General features: G+C 38.5%; 1 protein-coding gene across 2 annotated transcripts in view; it reads left to right on the top strand.

Annotated features, from left to right (window-relative positions):
- The first annotated feature begins 5,786 nt into the window (after positions 1–5,786).
- Positions 5,787–23,686, top strand: part of LOC133642315 (ubiquitin carboxyl-terminal hydrolase 22) — a 52,177-nt gene continuing 34,277 nt past the window's right edge. Inside the window, exons 1-2 of one of the 2 annotated variants that reach the window (XM_062036435.1) lie at positions 5,787–6,316; positions 15,436–15,468. In XM_062036435.1, coding sequence (XP_061892419.1) covers positions 6,197–6,316; positions 15,436–15,468 — 153 coding nt within the window. In that variant the 5' untranslated portion in view covers positions 5,787–6,196. The remainder of the gene's footprint in view (positions 6,317–15,435; positions 15,469–23,686) is intronic. The other variant, XM_062036436.1, reaches the window with a different exon arrangement.

Below are 23,686 nucleotides of genomic sequence, written 5' to 3'. Positions count from 1 at the left end.
GCCTAAATGGATTAATCTGCTTTGGAACTCTATTAGACGTCTCAATTGTTTGTTAGCTGTCTGCCTGTGTGTGTAGTTAGTATGTTCCAATAGCAGCAACTTTTTGGAGAGCTGTATTATTTTCAGTTTTGTGCCCAAGGGACTGATTTTATTTAACACTATATTATTATTTATACACCTATAGTGATCACAGAGACAGGTTGTTTTTGTGTTACTGTATATATTTGTTTTTCTGAAAAATCCCACTTAATATACTTTGGGTAACAACAGTCAATATATATATTTTTATTTTTTTTATTTTTTAAGGGGGGTAACAGTCAATATTTATTTATTTATTTTATTTTATTTTTTTCTTATAAAATAAAAGTGAGCTTTTGTTAAACCAAATATTGTGTTTTTTTCCATATACAACAACCTATCTGGATTCGATAAGAGAATCGATAAGGAATCAGTTCGATAAGAGGTTTCGATAATAGGCTCGAACTCGATAATTTCTTATCAAACATCATCCCTAAAATGGTGTGTCGTGTTTTTTTGTTTGTTTTTATTTTTCCACGATTGTTGTTTTCTCAGAAGTGAGCGCTTCCATACTTGTATTGACTCTGCTTGATCTTAAATGAAATTGTAGCTACCACAATGTATTTTATTGATTTTTTGTAGTGTTTCTTAAAGGCAGATAGTGCCATCAGAAATGACTTTTGTGTCATGTCTGGTATCTGTTTTTTTCTACAACATAAAAACAACTTATTGATTGAATTTTTGCCAAAGGTTGTAGCTCAGAGCTGCATTTAAGTATTAATACTCTGCTGCCTCCAAGTGGTAGCAAGCAAGGCCTACCAGCCTTTAATGACGCCATATGTCACTGTTTACCTTTGCTGATATAAAGCAAACATGATGTGGGATCATCTCATAAAAGAACCATTATGATCTAGTAATATTTGTAATAATTCATCCCCTCATGAACATACACTACATTGCCAAAAGTATTTGGCCACCCATCCAAATGATCAGAATCAGGTGTGCTAATCACTTGGCCCGGCCACAGGTGTATAAAATCAAGCACTTAGGCATGGAGACTGTTTCTACAAACATTTGTGAAACAATGGGCCGCTCTCAGGAGCTCAGTGATTTCCAGCGTGGAACTGTCATAGGATGCCACCTGTGCAACAAATCCAGTTGTGAAACTTCCTCGCTCATAAATATTCCAAAGTCAACTGTCGGCTTTATTATAAGAAAATGGAAGAGTTTGGGAACAACAGCAACTCAGCCACCAAGTGGTAGGCCACGTAAACTGACAGAGAGGGGTCAGCGGATGCTGAAGCACATAGTGCAAAGAGGTCGCCGACTTTCTGCACAGTCAGTTGCTACAGAGCTCCAAACTTCATGTGACCTTCCAATTAGTCCACGTACAGAACGCAGAGAGCTTCATGGAATGGGTTTCCACGACCGAGCAGCTGCATCTAAGCCATACATCACCTAGTCCAATGCAAAGTGGTGTAAAGCACGTCGCCACTGGACTCTAGAGCAGTGGAGACGCCTTCTCTGGAGTGATGAATCATGTGTTTCCATCTGGAAATCTGATGGACGAGTCTGGGTTTGGAGGCTGCCAGGAGAACGGTACATTTCGGACTGCATTGTGCAGAGTGTGAAATTTGGTGGAGGAGGAATTATGGTGTTGGGTTGTTTTTCAGGAGTTGGGCTTATCCCCTTAGTTCCAGTGGAAGGAACTTTGAATGCTCCAGGATACCAAAACATTTTGGACAATTCCATGCTCCCAACCTTGTGGGAACAGTTTGGAGCGGGCCCCTTCCTCTTCCAACATGACTGTGCACCAGTGCACAAAGCAAGGTCCATAAAGACATGGATGACAGAGTCTGGTGTGGATGAACTTGACTGGCCTGCACAGAGTCCTGACCTGAACCCGACAGAACACCTTTGGAATGAATTAGAACGGAGACTGAGAGCCAGGCCCTCTCGACCAACATCAGTGTGTGACCTCACCAATGCGCTTTTGGAAGAATGGTCGAAAATTCCTATAAACACACTCTGCAACCTTGTATACAGCCTTACCAGAAGAGTTGAAGCTGTAATAGCTGCAAAAGGTGGACCGACATCATATTGAACCCTATGGGTTAGGAATGGGATGGCACTTCAAGTTCATATGTGAATCAAGGCAGGTGGACAAATACTTTTGGCAATATAGTGTATATTGTCCATGCAAGTGATGATCGTAGTATTTTTAGCATAATGTATTGCACTGCATCATAGGGGAGTCAATAACTGTAGTATTTCCAAAATAGTCCAATATGTTTTGGGGATAGTAATGATTACACATGTATCAATTTATTGCTTGTTTTAAAAGTACAATCTAAGTGTTTGATGTGCTTTTTGGTAACTTAGTCGTTTCTAAAATCGTGAAAACATATTTGTCCAAAGTCTTAGGTGGACACGAGGATTTGCTTCAATGTACTTTTTTCCACATACAATGATGAAGATAGCAAAACTAATAAATGCACCAAGATGCATACAAATGCATGTTTGTGACCAAAATTAAAAATATATCCTTGCAGTAAGCTTATCCGACGTTTTGGTTTGTTTGTTCATGTCCAATGTAAAAATTATACATTAGGCAAGGAGAGCTAAATACCGTTTTACACTGTAAATAATGTATTTTTGTTTTATTTGTAAAACACATATATGTCTTGTATTTCTCATCTAAAAAAAATAATTATGATGAGCTGATTATTTATTCGTTACTAGATATTAAGAAGACATACCGTATTTTTCGGACTATAAGTCGCAGTTTTTTTCATAGTTGCGACTTATACTCAGGAGCGACTTATGTGTGAAATTATTAACACATTACCGTAAAATATCAAATAATATTATTTACCTCATTCACGTAAGAGACTAGACGTATACGATTTCATGGGATTTAGCGATTAGGAGTGACAGATTGTTTGGTAAACGTATAGCATGTTCTATATGTTGTAGTTATTTGAATGACTCTTAACATAATATGTTACGTTAACATAGCAGGCACGTTCTCAGTTGGTTATTTATGCGTCATATAACGTACTCTTATTCAGCCTGTTGTTCACTATTCTTTATTTATTTTAAATTGCCTTTCAAATGTTTATTCTTGGTGTTGGGTTTTATCAAATACATTTCCCCAAAAAATGCAACTTATACTCCAGTGTGACTTATATATGTTTTTTTCCTTATTTATTATGCATTTTCGGCCGGTGCGACTTATACTCCGGAGCGACTTATACTCCGAAAAGTATGGTAACATTAAAATATTTATTAGCTGGATAGATAGATAGTACTTTATTGATTCCTTCAGGAGAGTTCCCTCAGAAAAATTTAAATTCCAGCAGCAGTGCACAGAATTGGAAATAAAATACAAAATATAACAAAAAGAATAAAAAATAAAAAGTAACAATAAGAATAAAAATATAACAGTAAAAATAAGAATATAACAATAGGAACTAGGCAGTACAGACCATGTTATGAAAAAATAAATAAAAATAAAAATAAATATGAAAGATATATATATGATTATATGAAAGATGCAATGTGTATATTGCACCTTTAAAATGTATTGCACTGTTATTGCTGTTTATTGCACTGTTAATTGCACTGATTTTGTTTAAGTTTATTTCAGTATTGTTATTGCTTTGCATCCCTTGTCATCCTAGTAGATAGATAGATAGATAAATCGTTAGATAGATGGATAGTACTTTATTGATTCCTTCAGGAGAGTTCCCTCAGGAAAATTAAAATTCCAGCAGCAGTGCACAGAATTGGTATAGAATTTAAAAAGTAAATAATGGAGGTATAAATGGAAATAAAATACAAAATATAACAATAACAATAAACAATAAAAAGTAACAATAAGAATAGAAATATAACATTAAAAATAAGAATATAACAATAGGAACTAGGCAGTAGTGACCATGTTATGAAAAAAGAAAGAAAGAAAGAAAGAAAGAAAGAAAGAAAGAAAGAAAGAAAGAAAGAAAGAAAGAAAGAAAGAAAGAAAGAAAGAAAGAAAAACTGTAATACTGTCGATTATATTATATTTGTTGCAGTTTATTTCAGTATTGTTATTGCTTTGCATCCCCTGTCATCATAGTAGATAGATAGATAGATAGATAGATAGATAGATAGATAGATAGATAGATAGATAGATAGATAGATAGATAGATAGATAGATAGATAGATAGATAGATAGATAGATAGCACTTTATTGATTCCTTCAGGAGAGTTCCCCCAGGAAAATTAAAGTTCCAGTAGCAGTGCACAGAATTGATATAGAATTTAAAAAGTAAATAATGGAGGTATAAATGGAAATAAGAATACAAATATAACAGTAAAAATAAGAATATAACAAGAGAAACTAAGCAGTAGTGACCATGTTATGATAAAAAGAAAGAAAGAAAGAAAGAAAGAAAGAAAGAAAGAAAGAAAGAAAGAAAGAAAGAAAGAAAGAAAGAAAGAAAAATAAAGAAAAACGGTAATACTGTCGATTATATTATATTTGTTGCAGTTTATTTCAGTATTGTTAGTGCTTTGCATCCCCTGTCATCCTAGTAGATAGATAGATAGATAGATAGCACTTTATTGATTCCTTCAGGAGAGTTCCCCCAGGAAAATTAAAATTCCAGTAGCAGTGCACAGAATTGATATAGAATTTAAAAAGTAAATAATGGAGGTATAAATGGAAATAAGAATAAAAATATAACAGTAAAAATAAGAATATAACAAGAGAAACTAAGCAGTAGTGACCATGTTATGATAAAAAGAAAGAAAGAAAGAAAGAAAGAAAGAAAGAAAGAAAGAAAGAAAGAAAGAAAGAAAGAAAGAAAGAAAGAAAGAAAGAAAGAAAGAAAGAAAGAAAGAAAAATAAAGAAAAACGGTAATACTGTCGATTATATTATATTTGTTGCAGCTTATTTCAGTATTGTTAGTGCTTTGCATCCCCTGTCATCATAGTAGATAGATAGATAGATAGATAGATAGATAGATAGATAGATAGATAGATAGATAGATAGATAGATAGATAGATAGATAGATAGATAGATAGTACTTTATTGATTCCTTCAGGAGAGTTTTTTTTTTTTTTTTTGCTCTATACTTTTTTAACCTGTAAAGCACTTTGGTTCAATTTAAAAGTTGTCGTAAATGTGCTATATAAATAAAGTTGACTTGACTTGACTTGACTAGACTAGAGTTCCCTCAGGAAAATTAAAATTCCAATCAAATTCTTGTAACCCCCCTCCCCTCCGGGGGGGGGGGGGGGTTTAGTCTATTAGTCCCGCACTTGGCATTAGGATTATTATGTATAATAATATCATAATTCGTATTATATAATTGAAATGTATATGTTACAACACACTATGCAGTATAGGCGCTAGATGGCAGGCTTCCATTGTTTTTCATGAGCAAATCAGGTACTGCGAGTCAAAGCCAACACAGATGCACGCTAATACGTATAGTCGTTTGTTTTAACTTAATTTGCTATGATATGTTGAAAATATAGAAATAAATGTTGTGGGGTTTTTTTTATAAGGAAAACATAATAATATGCATTGTTGTGCATTGTGTATTACTACCAATGTTGTGATTGGTTAAACGTTACATCCCAGATTACCTCGACCGGGAGGTGGTTTTCTTTGCAAGAAAACCATGGAGGACATTTGGGACCGCCACTCGCACGGCACGCCTCGTACTACAAAACAAGCCTTCACCAACGTGCGTGGTGACGTCACTGACCCTCTCGACCAATTAGGGCGCACGCTGCACGGGGCATTGTGAAGCAAGGAGTTGGAGTTGCTAGCAAGCTAAGTGGAGGAAGAAAGCTAACTAATGGTGAGAGTGGAAGTGCTGGCTAAACGCTCATGGATACAAACAACAACTGTCAACACAGCAGCGGGAACAGACATTAAACCCTCTCCGTGACGCCGTGAACATGTTTCTAGGGTGTTAATGAAGGAAACGCTTGCTTGTCAAATGCCCGCGGAGCTGTTTTTCTCTCTCTCCTGGATACTACATTACATCCCAATTGTGGACAGAGTAGTTGGGAGCTAGCTGTCTTAGCTTTTGTGGAAGTCAAACCCAACAACCAGGAGACTTTTCACGTTGTCACCTGCGGAAAGAACGACAACAAAACAAGGCGAATGTTTTGTCTGTCATGAGTCCTGCCGGGTGCTCCCATGTGAACGCTTATAAGGTGGACAATTGGAAGCAAAACCTCCGCGTCATATACCAATGCTTTGTTTGGAGCGGTACCGCCGAGACCAGGAGACGCAAGGTAACCCAAACACACGGCGGCCGTTCACTACTCTGGGGCGCGGGAGTGCAACGTTGATGCATCCTCCACGTTTGGAGGCACGGGTTGCTGAACAAAAGCCGGCCGTGCTCACCGGTCAGTTAGCCGGGGGTGGGAAGGATCGAGCTTCTCGTCATTTTTTGGCCTTTCCCCCCCCACTGCATCACTTTCGGTTAACTTGGAAGGCAACGGGGCTCACCTCACAAAAGAGTCGGCTGCTCGCTGGGCTAACATTAACATACCAAATGGAGTCATTGTGTGTGATTGTTTGCATGCATTCACTCTTTTAGGGAACTCCGAAACATTCACCCATGCATGCATCTTGTGTGCTTTGCAGTTATACCAAACATGTGACGTCACCACTCGACTGGTTCTCTCTAAGCCAGGCCTGGGCAATTATTTTGACTAAGGGGGCCACATTTAGAGAAAAAAATGTGTCTGGGAGCCGGTATATCTGATTTTTAGGAACACTAATACAAAACCTCACATACAATTTCAAGCTTTTTTACTGAATGACACACCCAGAATGTACATGACAATAAAGAATGTGGGATTTACAATATTAACTATGAACGATAAAACACTGAATATTGATAACGTATGAACGCCACACCCCCTTTCGATCTACATATTTTACAATCAAGCGAAACGCAACAAAAATGCAACAAACGCAGCTAAATATAAACGTGAAAAACGAAAACCTAAAGAAGGGTTCGGTGAATGCACATATATATATGTATATAAACTGCTTGGGTTCGGTACCTCCAACAAGGTTAAGAACCACTGCTCTAAGTCAGGCCTGGGCAATTATTTTGACTAAGGGGGCCACATTTAGAGAAAAAAATGTGTCTGGGAGCCGGTATATCTGATTTTTAGGAACACTAATACAAAACCTCACATACAATTTCAAGCTTTTTTACTGAATGACACACCCAGAATGTACATGACAATAAAGAATGTGGGATTTACAATATTAACTATGAACGATAAAACACTGAATATTGATAACGTATGAACGCCACACCCCCTTTCGATCTACATATTTTACAATCAAGCGAAACGCAACAAAAATGCTACAAACGTAGCTAAATATAAACGTGAAAAACGAAAACCTAAAGAAGGGTTCGGTGAATGCACATATATATATGTATATAAACTGCTTGGGTTCGGTACCTCCAACAAGGTTAAGAACCACTGCTCTAAGTCAGGCCTGGGCAATTATTTTGACTAAGGGGGCCACATTTAGAGAAAAAAATGTGTCTGGGGGCCGGTATATCTGATTTTTAGGAACACTAATACAAAACCTCACATACAATTTCAAGCTTTTTTACTGAATGACACACCCAGAATGTACATGACAGTAAAGAATGTGGGATTTACAATATTAACTATGAACGATAAAACACTGAATATTAAATGGTGAATAAATGGTAAATGGGTTGTACTTGTATAGCACTTTTCTACCTTTTTTAAGGAACTCAAAGTGCTTTGACACTATTTCCACATTCACACACACACATTCACACACTGACGGCGGGAGCTGCCATGCACGGCGCTAACCAGGCCCATCAGGAGCAAGGGTGAAGTGTCTTGCTCAAGGACACAACGGATGTGACTAGTATGGTAGAAGGTGGGGATTGAACCAGTAACCCTCAGATTGCTGGCACGGCCACTCTCCCAACTTCGCCACACCGTCCCCGTTACATTCATTGTTGGCATTCATATGTTATTGATAACGTATGAATGCCACATCCCCTCTCGATCTACATATTTTACAATCAAGCGAAACGCAACAAAAATGCAACAAACGCAGCTAAATACAAACGCGAAAAAACGAAAACCTAAAGAAAGCTTCGGTGAATGCACATATGAAACTGCTTGGGTTCGGTACCTCCAACAAGCTTAAGAACCACTGCTCTAAGTCAGGCCCGGGCAATTATTTTGTCTCGGGGGCCCAATTTTTAGAAAAAAATGTGTCTGGGGGGGCCGGTATATCTATTTTTAGGAACTCTAATAAAAAACTGCACAATAATGTCTGATTGAAAGCTAAAAACATTCCGACAGACTAAATGGAAATTTAATTTTTTTTTACTGAATGAGACACCCAGAATGGACATACTTGCCAATCTTGAGACCTCCGAATTTGGGAGATGAGGTTGGAGGGGGGGCGTGGTTTGGTGGTAGCAGGGGTGTATATTGTAGAGTTAGTGCTGCAAGGGATTCTGGGTATTTGTTCTGTTGTGTTACGGTGCGGATGTTCTCCCAAAATGTGTTTGTCCTTCTTGTTTGGTGTGGGTTCACAGTGTAGCGAGGGGTATAACGGTACGTGTATTTGTATTGAACAGTTTCGGTACCGAACGAGTTTCCACACGGACATATTAAGTAGCGTAACGCACGTTGTGTAAACAATGCACAACACACTGCGGTGTGTTGTGCCTCGGTGTGCATTGTTTACTCAAAATGCCGGACATTTGAGGCATTTAAGAAACTCCGTCCTGACAGCTCCGCAAAAGAGGACATGTCCGGTGAAAAGAGGACGTATGGTCAGTCTATCGTAGACCGTTAGCTGCTAGCATGCCGCTAACGGGCTACGATTTTCAATGTACGTTCAGGGTTAAGAAGGGGTTAAAAACAAAACAAATTGTGCGCGCAGCATTCGCGAGGGAGGGGCAGAGACAGAGAGAGCGAGAGAGTTATGATAAACGTGCATGCGTCGCCAGGCTCTGCTTTTTATCCACAGATTCACTCTTTTAGGGAACTCCGAAACATTCACCCATGCGTCTTGTGGGCTTTGCAGTTATACCAAACATGTGATGTCACCACTCGGCTCGTTCTCTCTAAAGTCAGGCCTGGCCAATTATTTTGACTAAGGGGGCCACATTTAGAGAAAAAAATGTGTCTGGGGGCCGGTATATCAGATTTTTAGGAACACTAATACAAAACCTCACATATAATTTCAAGCTTTTTTACTGAATGACACACCCAGAATGTACATGACAATAAAGAATGTGGGATTTACAATATTAACTATGAACGATAAAACACTGAATATTAAATGGTAAATGGGTTGTACTTGTATAGCGCTTTTCTACCTTTTTTAAGGAACTCAAAGTGCTTTGACACTATTTCCACATTCACACACACACATTCACACACTGATGGCGGGAGCTGCCATGCACGGCGCTAACCAGGCCCATCAGGAGCAAGGGTGAAGTGTCTTGCTCAAGGACACAACGGATGTGACTAGTATGGTAGAAGGTGGGGATTGAACCAGTAACCCTCAGATTGCTGGCACGGCCACTCTCCCAACTTCGCCACACCGTCCCTGTTACATTCATTGTTGGCATTCATATGTTATTGATAACGTATGAATGCCACACCCCCTCTCGATCTACATATTTTACAATCAAGCGAAACGCAACAAAAATGCAACAAACGCAGCTAAATACAAACGCGAAAAAACGAAAACCTAAAGAAAGCTTCGGTGAATGCACATATGAAACTGCTTGGGTTCGGTACCTCCAACAAGCTTAAGAACCACTGCTCTAAGTCAGGCCTGGGCAATTATTTTGTCTCGGGGGCCCAATTTTTAGAAAAAAATGTGTCTGGGGGGGCCGGTATATCTATTTTTAGGAACTTTAATACAAAACTGCACAATAATGTCTGATTGAAAGCTAAAAACATTCCGACAGACGAAATGGAAATTTAATTTTTTTTTACTGAATGAGACACCCAGAATGGACATACTTGCCAATCTTGAGACCTCCGAATTCGGGAGATGAGGTTGGAGGGGGGGCGGGGTTTGGTGGTAGCAGGAGTGTATATTGTAGCATATTGTAGAGTTAGTTCTGCAAGGGATTCTGGGTATTTGTTCTGTTGTGTTACGGTGCGGATGTTCTCCCAAAATGTGTTTGTCCTTCTTGTTTGGTGTGGGTTCACAGTGTATGTAGCGAGGGGTGTAACGGTACGTGTATTTGTATTGAACAGTTTCGGTACCGAACGAGTTCCACACGGACATATTAAGTAGAGTAACGCACGTTGTGTAAACAATGCACAACACACTGCGGTGTGTTGTGCCTCGGTGTGCATTGTTTACTCAAAATGCCGGACATTTGAGGCATTTAAGAAACTCCGTCCTGACAGCTCCGCAAAAGAGGACATGTCCGGTGAAAAGAGGACGTATGGTCAGTCTATCGTAGACCGTTAGCTGCTAGCATGCCGCTAACGGGCTACGATTTTCAATGTACGTTCAGGGTTAAGAAGGGGTTAAAAACAAAACAAATTGTGCGCGCAGCAGCATTCGCGAGGGAGGGGCAGAGACAGAGAGAGCGAGAGAGTTATGATAAACGTGCATGCGTCGCCAGGCTCTGCTTTTTATCCACAGATTCACTCTTTTAGGGAACTCCGAAACATTCACCCATGCGTCTTGTGGGCTTTGCAGTTATACCAAACATGTGATGTCACCACTCGGCTCGTTCTCTCTAAAGTCAGGCCTGGCCAATTATTTTGACTAAGGGGGCCACATTTAGAGAAAAAAATGTGTCTGGGGGCCGGTATATCAGATTTTTAGGAACACTAATACAAAACCTCACATACAATTTCAAGCTTTTTTACTGAATGACACACCCAGAATGTACATGACAATAAAGAATGTGGGATTTACAATATTAACTATGAACGATAAAACACTGAATATTAAATGGTAAATAAATGGTAAATGGGTTGTACTTGTATAGCGCTTTTCTACCTTTTTTAAGGAACTCAAAGTGCTTTGACACTATTTCCACATTCACACACACACATTCACACACTGATGGCGGGAGCTGCCATGCACGGCGCTAACCAGGCCCACCAGGAGCAAGGGTGAAGTGTCTTGCTCAAGGACACAACGGATGTGACTAGTATGGTAGAAGGTGGGGATTGAACCAGTAACCCTCAGATTGCTGGCACGGCCACTCTCCCAACTTCGCCACACGGTCCCTGTTACATTCATTGTTGGCATTCATATGTTATTGATAACGTATGAATGCCACACCCCCTCTCGATCTACATATTTTACAATCAAGCGAAACGCAACAAAAATGCAACAAACGCAGCTAAATATAAACGTGAAAAAACGAAAACCTAAAGAAAGCTTCGGTGAATGCACTTATGAAACTGCTTGGGTTCAGTACCTCCAACAAGGTTAAGAACCATTGCTCTAAGTCAGGCCTGGGCAATTATTTTGTCTAGGGGGGCCAAGTTTTTAGAAAAAAAATTGTCTGGGGTGGGAGATAGGGGGTGTATATATTTTCAAGTATTTCTTATATATATATATATATATATATATATATATATATATATATATATATATACATATATATATATATATATATATATATATATATATATATATATATATATATATATATATATATATATATATATATATATATATAAATAATCCGTTCATGAATGAGTATATCCGTTTGGCCACCGTGTTCAATGGAGAAGTCTACAGGCAGCATACCCCTTCCTCTTCGAGCTGTCCTGGATGAACTGAAATAATTTTTTTCCAATCATTTTGGAACTTGCAAGCGTACTTCTTCTTACTCGTCGTCGCCACGTCTCTTCTTCGTTCTTCTGCTTCATCCCTGTTATGTTTTTGGACATTAGTACTTGCCGTAGTTTTGAAGCAATGCATGATGGGAATCCGGATGTTGTGTGTCAGTGTATTAACGTTCCGGCTGGAATGAACACACGCTGAGAAATAGCTCTGTGACTGCCTACTTTATGAGTTATAGATAAACCTATGGATAACGGAGACATATATAATAGTCTCCTTTTCAGGTGAGAGAGGACGCTAAAGGCAGTGCCTTTAAGGCACGCCCCCAATATTGTTGTCCGGGTGGAAATCGGGAGAAATTCGGGAGAATGGTTGCCCCGGGAGATTTTCGGGAGGGGCACTGAAATTCGGGAGTCTCCCGGGAAAATCGGGAGGGTTGGCAAGTATGGTAAGTGCACCGTGTATTTCTTGAATCTCCGGCTCATAGCTTTGTATGGACTCATCGATCGTTTACAAACTGAGTTCGGAGACGAAGTGACGCCAGAAAGACAGCGTCCCACACAGGAAGTGACGTCAGAAATAACGCGCCACAGCCAGCCTCATAATAAAGCGGGTTCGTAACTCTGAGCTAACCACTGGAAATATCAGAATCAGAATAGTTTTATTGGCATTGTTTGAGAACGGATTCACAAACTAGGAATTGTTCTTGGAGCAATCGTGCGACATATAACACAGAATAGGTAATAAAATGAGCTATGACGCTATAAAATATGAAGGCGAGTCAACCAGAAATGCCCGTGTTTCTCATTCTTGTACATGCCGTCTGAGAAGTGTTGTATCCGAAATAGCTGCAATCGCTTTCTCTTAAGGTATTCATGTGTGATTTCCACAAGCGTCTGTACAGACGGAAGTAGAAACACGGGCATGTCTGGATGACTCGCCTCCATATTTCCAGAGGTTAGCTCCGAGTTACGAAAGTGCTTTATTATGAAGCTGGCTGTGGCGCATTCTTTCTGACGTCACTTCCTGTGTGGGGCGTGGTCTTTCTGGCGTCACTTCCTCTCCGAACTCAGTTTGTAAACGATCGATTAGTCCATACAAAGCTAAGAGCCAAAGATTCAAGAAATACACGGCACACTTACCCGTGTACAAATTATCCAAGGAGGGGGACCTTAAACAATAGTTTAGTTTGGCTGAAACGAGGCTTAGGCTAAATAATTATTCTTTTAAGGGGTTATCCGGCTTAGTGTAGACATAGTTTAAGTTTATTTGGAATATGCATGCATACAACATTATACATCACAATTTCCAGTTTCTCTATTCAACATGTTCGAAAAGGAGCAGGAAGAAGCAGAGCTTATTTAATCCTACCCCTTTTCCTCTACATAGCAGTTGCTAAAACTTTTGTTCACTTCCTGCTGTCAATTTATTCACAATATACTCCATAAGTAATAACAATAAAAAATAAAAATACATAATTGGTGAAGTAAGTTATATTTCATATGGTGAGATGAGTAAGATTATCTAGAAAATAAATGGATGGATGAAATAAATTCAGAATGTTTATCATGGTTGTTCTTCTTTGTACTTTGTAAACACTTTAAGCTTGAAGAGTTTCTTGAAGTGGACCATATTAGTACATTGTTTGATTTCTCTGCTTAATCCATTCCATAATTTAATTCCACATACTGATATACTGAAGGTCTTAAGTGTCGTACGTTCGTACAAATGTTTTAAATTACATTTTTCTCTAAGATTATATTCGTCCTCTTTTGTTGAGAAGAATTGTTGTACGGTATATTCTTGGGTAGCAGATTGTAGTTTGCTTTGTGTATAATTTTAGCTGTTTGCACATTCACTATGTCGTGGAATTTCAGTATTTTCGATTCAATAAATAAAGGGTTTGTATGTTCTCTATATCCAACATTATGTATTATTCTAACTGATCTTTTTTGTAACACTGTTAATAAATGAAGTGTACTTTTGTAGTTATTGCCCCATATTTATACATAATAAATTCAGATATGGTAACACTAGCGAGCAGTAGAGAATGGGAAGTGATTTTTAGTCTAGAACATGTTTCGCTTTATTCATTATTGATATATTTCTTGCTATTTTATACATTTGCTCTTACTCTTTTAGGGAACTCCGAAACATTCACCCATGTTCTGTGTGCTTTGCAGTTATACCAAACATGTGACATCACCATGTCACATGGAGAAAAATCTACTCCCAAGTGGGCCGGACTGGTAAAATCACGGCACGAGAACTTAGAAATAATGAAAATGCAATAACAAAACATTTTTATGCTCGTACAACACTAAAAACCTTTAGCATATCAGTATATGGAATTAAATTATGGAATGGATTAAGTAAAGAAGTTAAACAGACCCACACCTCCCGCCACCTGAACAGTTTTTTCCTCTCGGCCATCAGACACATGAACAATAACTCCTAACAGTAGCTCCTTGAATTCCTTCGAAGTCTATAACAAGATCTCAGTTACAGCTCTTTTTATTACCAAATATGTGTTATGTGTTTTATGTCGCACGATTGCACCAAGAAAAATTCCTAGTTTGTGAACCCGTTCTCAAACAATGGCAATAAAACTATTTTGATTCTGATTCTAAACAATGTACTGATATGATCCAGTTTAAGAGGTTGTTCAAATTAATAGTGCTTGCAAAGTACAAAGAAGAAGAATTATGAGAAACACCTTCAACCTTATTGAAAATGGGATATTCTTCATCTCAGTATGTTTATCATGACTGACTTAATTATCTATTACAAAAACTGCTGTGTTAATCATTCACGGACTTCATTGTGTTACAAAAAGAAGTCAGTAAATGAACGTATGTATTTGTAAACGCTCTGAAGTGGGAAAGGGGTAGGATTAAATACGCTTGGCTTCTTCCTACTCCTTTTCGGACATGATATAAAGTGAAATGATATGAAATTGTGTGATGTATTATGCTGTAAGTGTGTTCATGTTCGAAATAAATAAATAAATAAAGACAACTTGAGATTGTTGTATTTGTTTAAAAATAGAACAAGCACATTCTGAAAATGTACAAATCATAATGTTTGGTTTTTTTTGCATTTACATGTTGCGGTTAATAGTATTCTACCTTTATTTGTCGTTATTTATACTTTCTGAATAAATTATGTGATAATGTTTATCAGTCAACTCATTGCTGTTAATTTCCAATCTATGAAGATAAAAAAATAATATCAAAATCAAATTACAATATGTTATTTATAGTTTGCTAATTTTCCTCGACTGGTGCACTAACATCATGTGTTTTTTTTGTGTTTTTTTTACATATGTAGCATAATCTACAAAGATACAAATAATTGCTATTGCGACATCTAGTGGACACATTTAGAACAGCAGTTTCTTTCATTCAAAAATTTCGGCTAATTTTTATACTTGTTAAACTCATCTCGTGGGGGTTGTACGTTTGACACCACTGCTCTAATTCCTTTCTATGTAAAGCTTTAATGTTTATTTCTGACCGCCTTTTAAGTGTCATACATTTGTATTTTGATAAAATAGGTTCTTCAGAGTGATGCAGGATGGACAGAGCTGGTGAGTTGATGCTTATGCTCCCTCCTCCTCCTCTTCCTCCTACTACTATTCCTTCTTTCTCCCTCATTCCTCTTGCATTGGTCGATGTATTTAATCGATTCAGGAGTTGGCTTGCTTGCTCTCTCTCACTCCTACCTGTGTGGCTCAGGGTCACTTTACGGCTAACCTGTATGTGTAACATAGAATACTGCTGTGTGATGCAGTGCTGGCGGCAGGGTGGCTACCTGTGCTTGCTGATATACCAATTTGATTATTCGGCATCATCTGCATCTTTTGGATGCTAGTAGCTGGTAAAGCGGCACTTTGGTTACACTGCTCAATCCGAGATCCGATATGCTAAACCAGTGATTCTCAGGTATGCGGGCTCCATCTAGTGATACGCCAAATAATCACTTAATTAAATATTCCAACTACTGTTGTCCCTATACCAATACTTTGGTACCGGTACCAAAATGTATTTCGATACCTTTGGGTACTTTTCGATTCTTTTCTAAATAAAGGGGACCACAAAAAACTGCATTATTGGCTTTATATTAACAAAAAATCTTACGGTACATTAAACATATGTTTCTTATTACAATTTTGTCCTTAAATAAAGTAGTGAACATACAAGACAACTTGTCTTTTAGTAGTAAATAAGCAAACAAAGGCTCCTAATTTAGCTGCTGACGTATGCAGTAACATATTGTGTCATTTTCCATTCTATTATTTTGTCAAAATGATTAAGGAAAAGTGGTAGGAAATTAATTATTAATCTGCTTGTTCATTTACTGTTAATATCTGCTTACTTTCTCTTTCAACATGTTCTATCTACACTTATGTTAACATGTATTAATCACTGATTCTTCTGTTGTTTGGATGCTTTACATTAGTTTTGGATGATACCACAAATTTAGGTATCAATCCGATACCAAGTAGTTACAGGATCATATAATCGTCATATTTAAAGTCTTCATGTGTCCAGGGACATATTTCTTGAGTTTATAAACGTAATATAAATAAATAAATAAACGAAAAAAGATTTTGTGATGCTAAAAAATATCGATGTCATTATAGTAGCATTGACTAGATACTCTCCTGTACTTGGTATCATTACAGTGGGTGTCAGGTGTAGATCCACCAATGGTGTTTGTTTACATTGTCACACCGGTGAGCTAAGGTGTGTAGTGAAGCATGTTTAGCTATTCCTCGTCCTGCATAGATGATACTTGTAAGAAACTTACTTTATTTGTCACCACTGAGGCAAGGTTTAGTGATTTAGAAGTAGCTAAAACACTGTCGACAATGGCTGGACTATAGCTGCTAGCTAGCTAGCCATGTCTTAAAACACCTCTTCCTGAGGGCTTTTCAGTTTTATAGCTTCTCCTTTATCCTTAGTTTTTAGGCCGTTCTCTTGATGCTGCTCCAGTGTGTGTGTGTGTGTGTGTGTGTGTGTGTATATATATATATATATATATATATATATATATATATATATATATATATATATATATATATATATATATATATATATATATATATATATATATATATATGTGTGTGTGTGTGTATATACAAGTATATATATATATATATATATATATATATATATATATATATATATATATATACACATATGTGTGTGTGTGTGTATATATATATATACATATGTGTGTATATATATGTTTTTATATATACATATGTATATATGTTTATATATATACATATGTATATAAATGTATATATACATAAAAGAACGGAAATAACGCATTACTGCTACATCAGTAGCTAAAGGAGGAGCCTTGTAGATATAATTATTTATAATTAAATGTAATACATTTAGAATATATAGTAAAAATATACAAATTAATAATCCATCCATCCATCCATTTTCTACCGCTTATTCCCTTCGGGGTCGCGGGGGGCGCTGGAGCCTATCTCAGCTGCATTCGGGCGGAAGGCGGGGTACACCCTGGACAAGTCGCCAACTCATCACAGGGACTGTATAGATAATGAATTTATAATCTAATCGTAGCCCCTGAATCGTAATCGAATCAATGGGTCCCCAGAGATTCCCACCTCCTATAGGCGATATATTGTTGTGCTTTGATCCACCATGGTCGACATCCTGGTTGGTGACGTCCCACATAAACACTCATAATGAAGCACATTCTGATAAACAATGTGGAAGTATTAGACATGAAGGCATTCAAATTCTATGGCAAATCAGAAAAATGGTCTTTGCAATGTTTGCCAATATTTTTACTTCAGAGTTCCACACAATTATTACTTTACAATAGAGAGGCTTCTGGAGTTTTTAGTTGGGTTAAGCATTTTGTCTTCCAATGTGACAACAATTTATACCGGGGCTTCAGATTTCCCTTTTTGTACTAGTTCAACACAGGCATTATCATTTTTGTTGGATTGTCTTAGCTAGAGCTGGTGTACCTAATGAAGTGTGTAGTCAGTGTCATTCTGATGGAACCAAATTCCCAGTGTCTCTTTCTTGACAGTCATACTGCTTATCACATTTTCTCTTTAATAGCGCGACTGTCATAGCAACCACACTGCCAGCAGTACCTGCATTGTTAAAGACTGTCATTCATTCACTCCTTAACATATTTTTTTCACTATTCATTCTTTCTCATAACTGTTTCTCATTTTACCCCCAAATTGCTGTTTTCCATTCTCTTGTTTTTTTTATTTGCTTCCCTCTCTGTCACATACGGTGGCTCAAATCCTTTTCCCAGAAAATTAGTAGAACCCTTTTACTTGTTCTGCTCGCTCAATCTAAAATCTTTCAAGGGCGGATCTTGGCACGAAATGCAAGATCAAGAGTTACATGTTATTATTTAGTACAGCGCACAATTATCTTGGCACATGTGTGATGCTTTGGGATTTATTTTGAATTGTACATTTTTGCAACTTTGTCCTTGTTTCGAACACAACATCCCTACCAAGGAAACCCTATTATACTGTTTGCCTGAAGAGATTTGTTATGTTTGCGATACATGGTCCACAAATCTGCTAAGCACCATTGTAGCACCGCAGCTCTTAGTTGTAAACATGCCCTTGTTTTTAACTGGTGAAGCCGTGCTCCCGTTACCACCTTCGTATTAATAATTTATAAACATTGTGAATGGGGATGCCAGTGGACGGCTCGCATGAATATTCACAAGGTCATGGTTATTTATTGTGCGTGTGCCCCTGCATATAGACAACTAAAGAATGATGCCACTGAAACGTTATGCAGAGCTCTTAAAGCAGAATGGTTGTCTGTGGAAGCATTTTACAGGCGTGTCTTCTGTGAGATTAAACTGTCGGTTAGATGAAAGGGGAACACTTGATGCTGCTCCAGTTATCCTTTTTTGATGAATTGATGATCAGAGGAACCTCCCTTTCTACTCTTCCCAAGCTGCTTCTGACGATAGAGAAATAAATGTCATAAATTGATCCAATTTTGACGATGATCCTTTTTGTTGTGACATCCCCTTTCCTCACATTTGTGGCACGGCAACCGCATATAGCTAGATGTTGACTGCTTGGCCACATCATTCATCGCTTCTTTCGCTCTCAGCAGCACATAAAGCGTCAACATCCCGCACAGCATTATTGCTCCTTCTCTGTGCTCTCTCCTATGCTTCTGCTCCTTTTTTATTGCGAGATTATCTAGTAAAAAAAAACCTACTCTCACTTCGACAGGAGAACCCATTTTTTTCCAACTTGTTGTAATGCTGATAAGCCAAGCTTAATGTTCTCCAGTTTTCTCTCATCCTACTACCTCATAGATTAAGTTTGGTCGTGTTAGATTTTTGTCTCTGGCTATCATCCAAGTCTATTTCTTTCAAGTCTGCGTAGTAAAGTGAATTATATTTATATAGCACTTTTCTCTACAGCAATGTTTTTCAACCACTAGTGTGCCGCGAGATACAGTCTGGTGGGCCTTGGGAGATTATGTAATTTCACCTATTTGGGTTAAAAATATTTTTTGCAAACTAGTATTTATAGTCTGCAAATAATGTGCCGTTGTTGAGTGTCGGTGCTGTCTAGAGCGCGGCAGACTAACCGTGTAATACTCTTCCATATCAGTAGGTGGCATCCGGTAGCTAATTGCTTTGAAGATGTCGGAAACAGCGGGAGGCAGCGTGCAGGTAAAAGTGTGTCTAATGCTTAAGCCAAAAATAAACAAAAGGTGAGTGCCCCTAAGAAAAGGCATTGAAGCTTTGGGAAGGCTATGCAGAACAAAACTAAAACCGAACTGGCTACAAAGTAAACAAAAACAGAATGCTGGACGACAGCAAAGACTTACTGTGGAGCAAAGACGGCGTCTACAAAGTACACTCGTACATGACATGACAATCAACAATGTCCCCACAAAGAAGGATAAAAACAACGGAAATATTCTTGATTGCTGAAACAAAGTAGATGCTGGAAATATCGCTCAAAGGAAGACATGAAACTGCCACAGGAAAATACCAATAAAAGAGAAAAAGCCACCAAAATAGGAGCGCAAGACAAGAACTAAAACACTACACACAGAAAAACAGCAATAAACTCAAAATAAGTCAGGGCGTGATGTGACAGGTCGTGACAGTACACCTACTTTGAGACGAGCTATATTGATGCATGGTTGGTTATGGTTTAAAGTCATATCCAACAATAGCGACAACAACTTTTTACTGTCAACTGAGTTTTGTTTATTAATGATTTCTGCTGGTGGTGTGCTTCCGGATTTTTTCAACACAAAAAATGTGCCTTGGCTCAAAAAAGGTTGAAAAACACTGGTCTACAGACTCGCTTTACATAGTGAATGAAACCCTGTATCTACATATTTAAGCTACATTCAAGACAGTGTGGGTGGCACTTGGAGCAGATGGGTAAAGTGGCTTGCCCAAGGACACAACGGCAGTGACTAGGATGGGGGAAGAGTGAATTGAACCTAGAACCCTGAAGTTGCTGGCACGGCCACTCTGCCAACCAAAATATGCGGGCTAATTTGTTAGCTGCCTCGACGTTGGCGCAAAACACATTATTTATTGCATATATATTGTTTTACTTACCGGATTCGGACTGCAATGCAGTCACCGAGGTGCCAGGCTGGGCGTCGAAGCCAGAGGAAGAGGCACAGGAGGACGGTCGGCGCAGCGCGTCGAAGACGGGACACGCATTTATTTGTACTCGGAGGTGCTTCAACATGTTTGACGTGGACCCTCCTAAGCACGAAACAGTCCTGTCGCACGTGTTACATGTCGCCGATATTTCATTTTTTTTAGTAAAATAAAGCCACACTTCGACCGCCGACGCCCGCTATCCATGCTTGACTGACTCGCTCGGCTATGCTAACACTTCCGGCGGTGGGCGCTTCTTCGTTGGTGTTTAGCGGCTTCTTCTTCCGGTCGGCGGACTTATTCTTTTTTTCCGGTCGGCAGACTGGGTATCGAAACTAGGAATCGAAATTTAAACTTTTAAACGATTCCGGGAGAATCGGAAAGTTAGTCCCGGTTCCAATCGATACTCGATACCCAACCCTAATTGAGAGTATGTGCTACCTTTAAGTCTCTGCAGTATAAAACGGGTAAAACATCAGTACAGTATTTGTTCTCAAATTTTTGTTGAAGTCTTTTGATTTTTTTTAGGTTAATGTTACAAAGAACACATAAACATTGATAACAAATTCATAAAATTACAAGTTGATTGAATGTTTTTTTTGTGTTAAAAATCCGCCTCTAAGCATTGCATCTTTTGTTGCAACTTTTTAAAAAATCTGCCACAAATTCAGGTATTTTAAGCAACAAATATAAAAAAAAGCGCCCCTTAAGTCCTGGAGGGACTGTTAAGACATCAAAGGAGAAAAAAAAGGTTTAGTCTGCACAAGCTAGCGACCTATCATCTCACCACAGCAAAGAGCATCTCCAAGGTACCACAATAATTGGTCAGTGTTAGTGTCTCAGAGGGAGAGGAACCTCATGAAAAATGCAAAAACTGTCTAGATAAAGAAGATATAGTTGAAAAAGTTCATCAATGTAGGATGTGTGCCTTGATCTGCTCTCAGCCTCTCTCATCAGCGGGCAAGTTCCCTTTCGATTGAATCCTCCTCCCTCCCACTGGTACATATCTCCCTCAGCCTCTCCTCCAGCTGGCACATCTCATCTGACTGGCCAGGATACACCAGAGAGGCAACACTCCCTAGCTAGCATGCTGTTTGGCGGTGGCCCGAGTCAGCCAGCAACCTCTCTCTCTCTCCCCTCCCTTTTGTATTACCATCTGGTTAATGAGCTGTCAATCACTCTCGAGGGTCCGGCCAAGACCAAACCCGAGAGGCAATCAATCTCCCCTCGCATGGACACTCAATTATTCTCTTTTGTTAAAACATGGGACCCCAGGTGCCATCTTTGGTCTGGAAATGGGTCTTTGTCCTTGCAGAAAAGACAAAAAGCAGAGAGGGAAATGGATGAATTGATCGAAGAATGGATAGTCAGTCAGAGAATTAATGATCTGGATTTGGTCGCTGTAAAATACATATATTGACTTGGTCTTGCAGTGCTGGCTCATACAAAGCCATTGTGATACATTTCTGAGAACCTTGACCTCACCTCAAGGTGAAGCATGAAGAAAGATTCAGCAATCCATATAATTTTTTTTTAATGAAGATAATCATAGTGTAGTCCCCACGGCACATTCACAATAATGCTGGTGCTTTACCAGTCTTGTTTTTGTTTTACCAGTTTGAAAGCTCTATTCATAGTCCTGAGTTTTAATGGACGTCTGTAAAGGGCCACTGCCTCTTCACAATATTCTGATGAGGGACTTTGGTCATCTGATAAGGTGGCTTTCCGTGCACCTTTACCAGGATAAGGACCCCACGGATTTACACACAATGTCTGAGAGAGTTGAACCCATCTGGCATGGGGAACCCTTGGAGTACTTAATGTGGAGTTCGGCTCCGATACATCAGGGAAGGATGCCTTTGCTAGCATGAGTACTATAATTGCAATTTATTGTGCAACCTTTTGTTAAGGTCATGTTTATCCGATCCATCTGTGCTGAAATATAAGCATAGCTGCTCGCCTTTCTTCGATACCTGTTTTGGAATGTTTTTTGTTGGTATTTGTCTGTTGCATTAGTTTACCTGAATCACGTTAATACAGGCTGGTGCTTTTGCATAATGATTATTTCCCTTTTATGAACTAGTCAGACCAGTTTGTCTGTATGGTTATAGAAATAAGCACACACGAGGTATCTAAGACTTATTGATGAACAAATGTACCTACAGTACAGTTAGGTACAATTATGGCAAAATACCTGATTGTTTTGGCTCTCCATGCACAAAACCCCTTAGGATGTTTGAAATATACAATATATCTGGCTGTTTAAACACAGAAACAATCTAATAACCTGTTATGTATATATATTCTGTTATGGTTTGTATTCATATATGTTGCATACTATGCGTCCTGTTAATTTTAGTATGTGCATGTATGCCGACAATAATGTGCCAGCTCATGCAGTGTGAGTCACTGCTCTCATCTATCTGTGGCCAGCACTCTATTGACTTTGTCCTCCCCTCCCCAGTCTGTTCTTTGCGGCAGAAGAAGTGTGCACTGTTGGGTTAGACCTTTGTCCACATCATTATACTTGTTGTCATTCTCAACTTGAAGTCTGTAGCTCACTATGTCAATGGGCTGGCTCAAACTGCAAATATGAATGTATTACGGATATTCTGAAGTAGATCATGAGATATAAAGAATTTGATATAGATGTGACTTGTTTGATTCCTGAGCCCTCAATGAGCAAATTGATCTTCCTTCTCTATTAGCCATATTTTCATTGGGGTAGTTCCCAGTGTAGATGTGCACTTCCATCAGTCAACCACTTTCATTGCGAATGGGCAAAAGCATGCCTTGAAGTGTTTGTTGCAGGTAGACAATGCATTCTTGTACATAGCAAACATGTCGGACAGTTGTTCCTGTCATTTGAGCCATTGGCTGATCAATAGCTCCTCTAATAGAACATCAAAAGCCCATGTTGGAGAAATACTCAGAGCTGCAGATACAAGCTTGTAAACCATAAGAGGAAATAGATAGATAGATAGATATAGATATAGATAGATAGATAGATAGATAGATAGATAGATAGATAGATAGATAGATAGATAGATAGATAGATAGTACTTTATTGATTCCTTCAGGAGAGTTCCCTCAGGAAAATTTAAATTCCAGCATCAGTGTACAGAATTGAG

This window comes from Entelurus aequoreus, linkage group LG25, assembly GCF_033978785.1.
Source record: "Entelurus aequoreus isolate RoL-2023_Sb linkage group LG25, RoL_Eaeq_v1.1, whole genome shotgun sequence".
NCBI classification, from domain to species: domain Eukaryota; kingdom Metazoa; phylum Chordata; class Actinopteri; order Syngnathiformes; family Syngnathidae; genus Entelurus; species Entelurus aequoreus.
The sequence above is the reverse complement of the archived record's forward strand: the minus strand, read 5'-3'. Positions and strand labels throughout refer to the sequence as shown.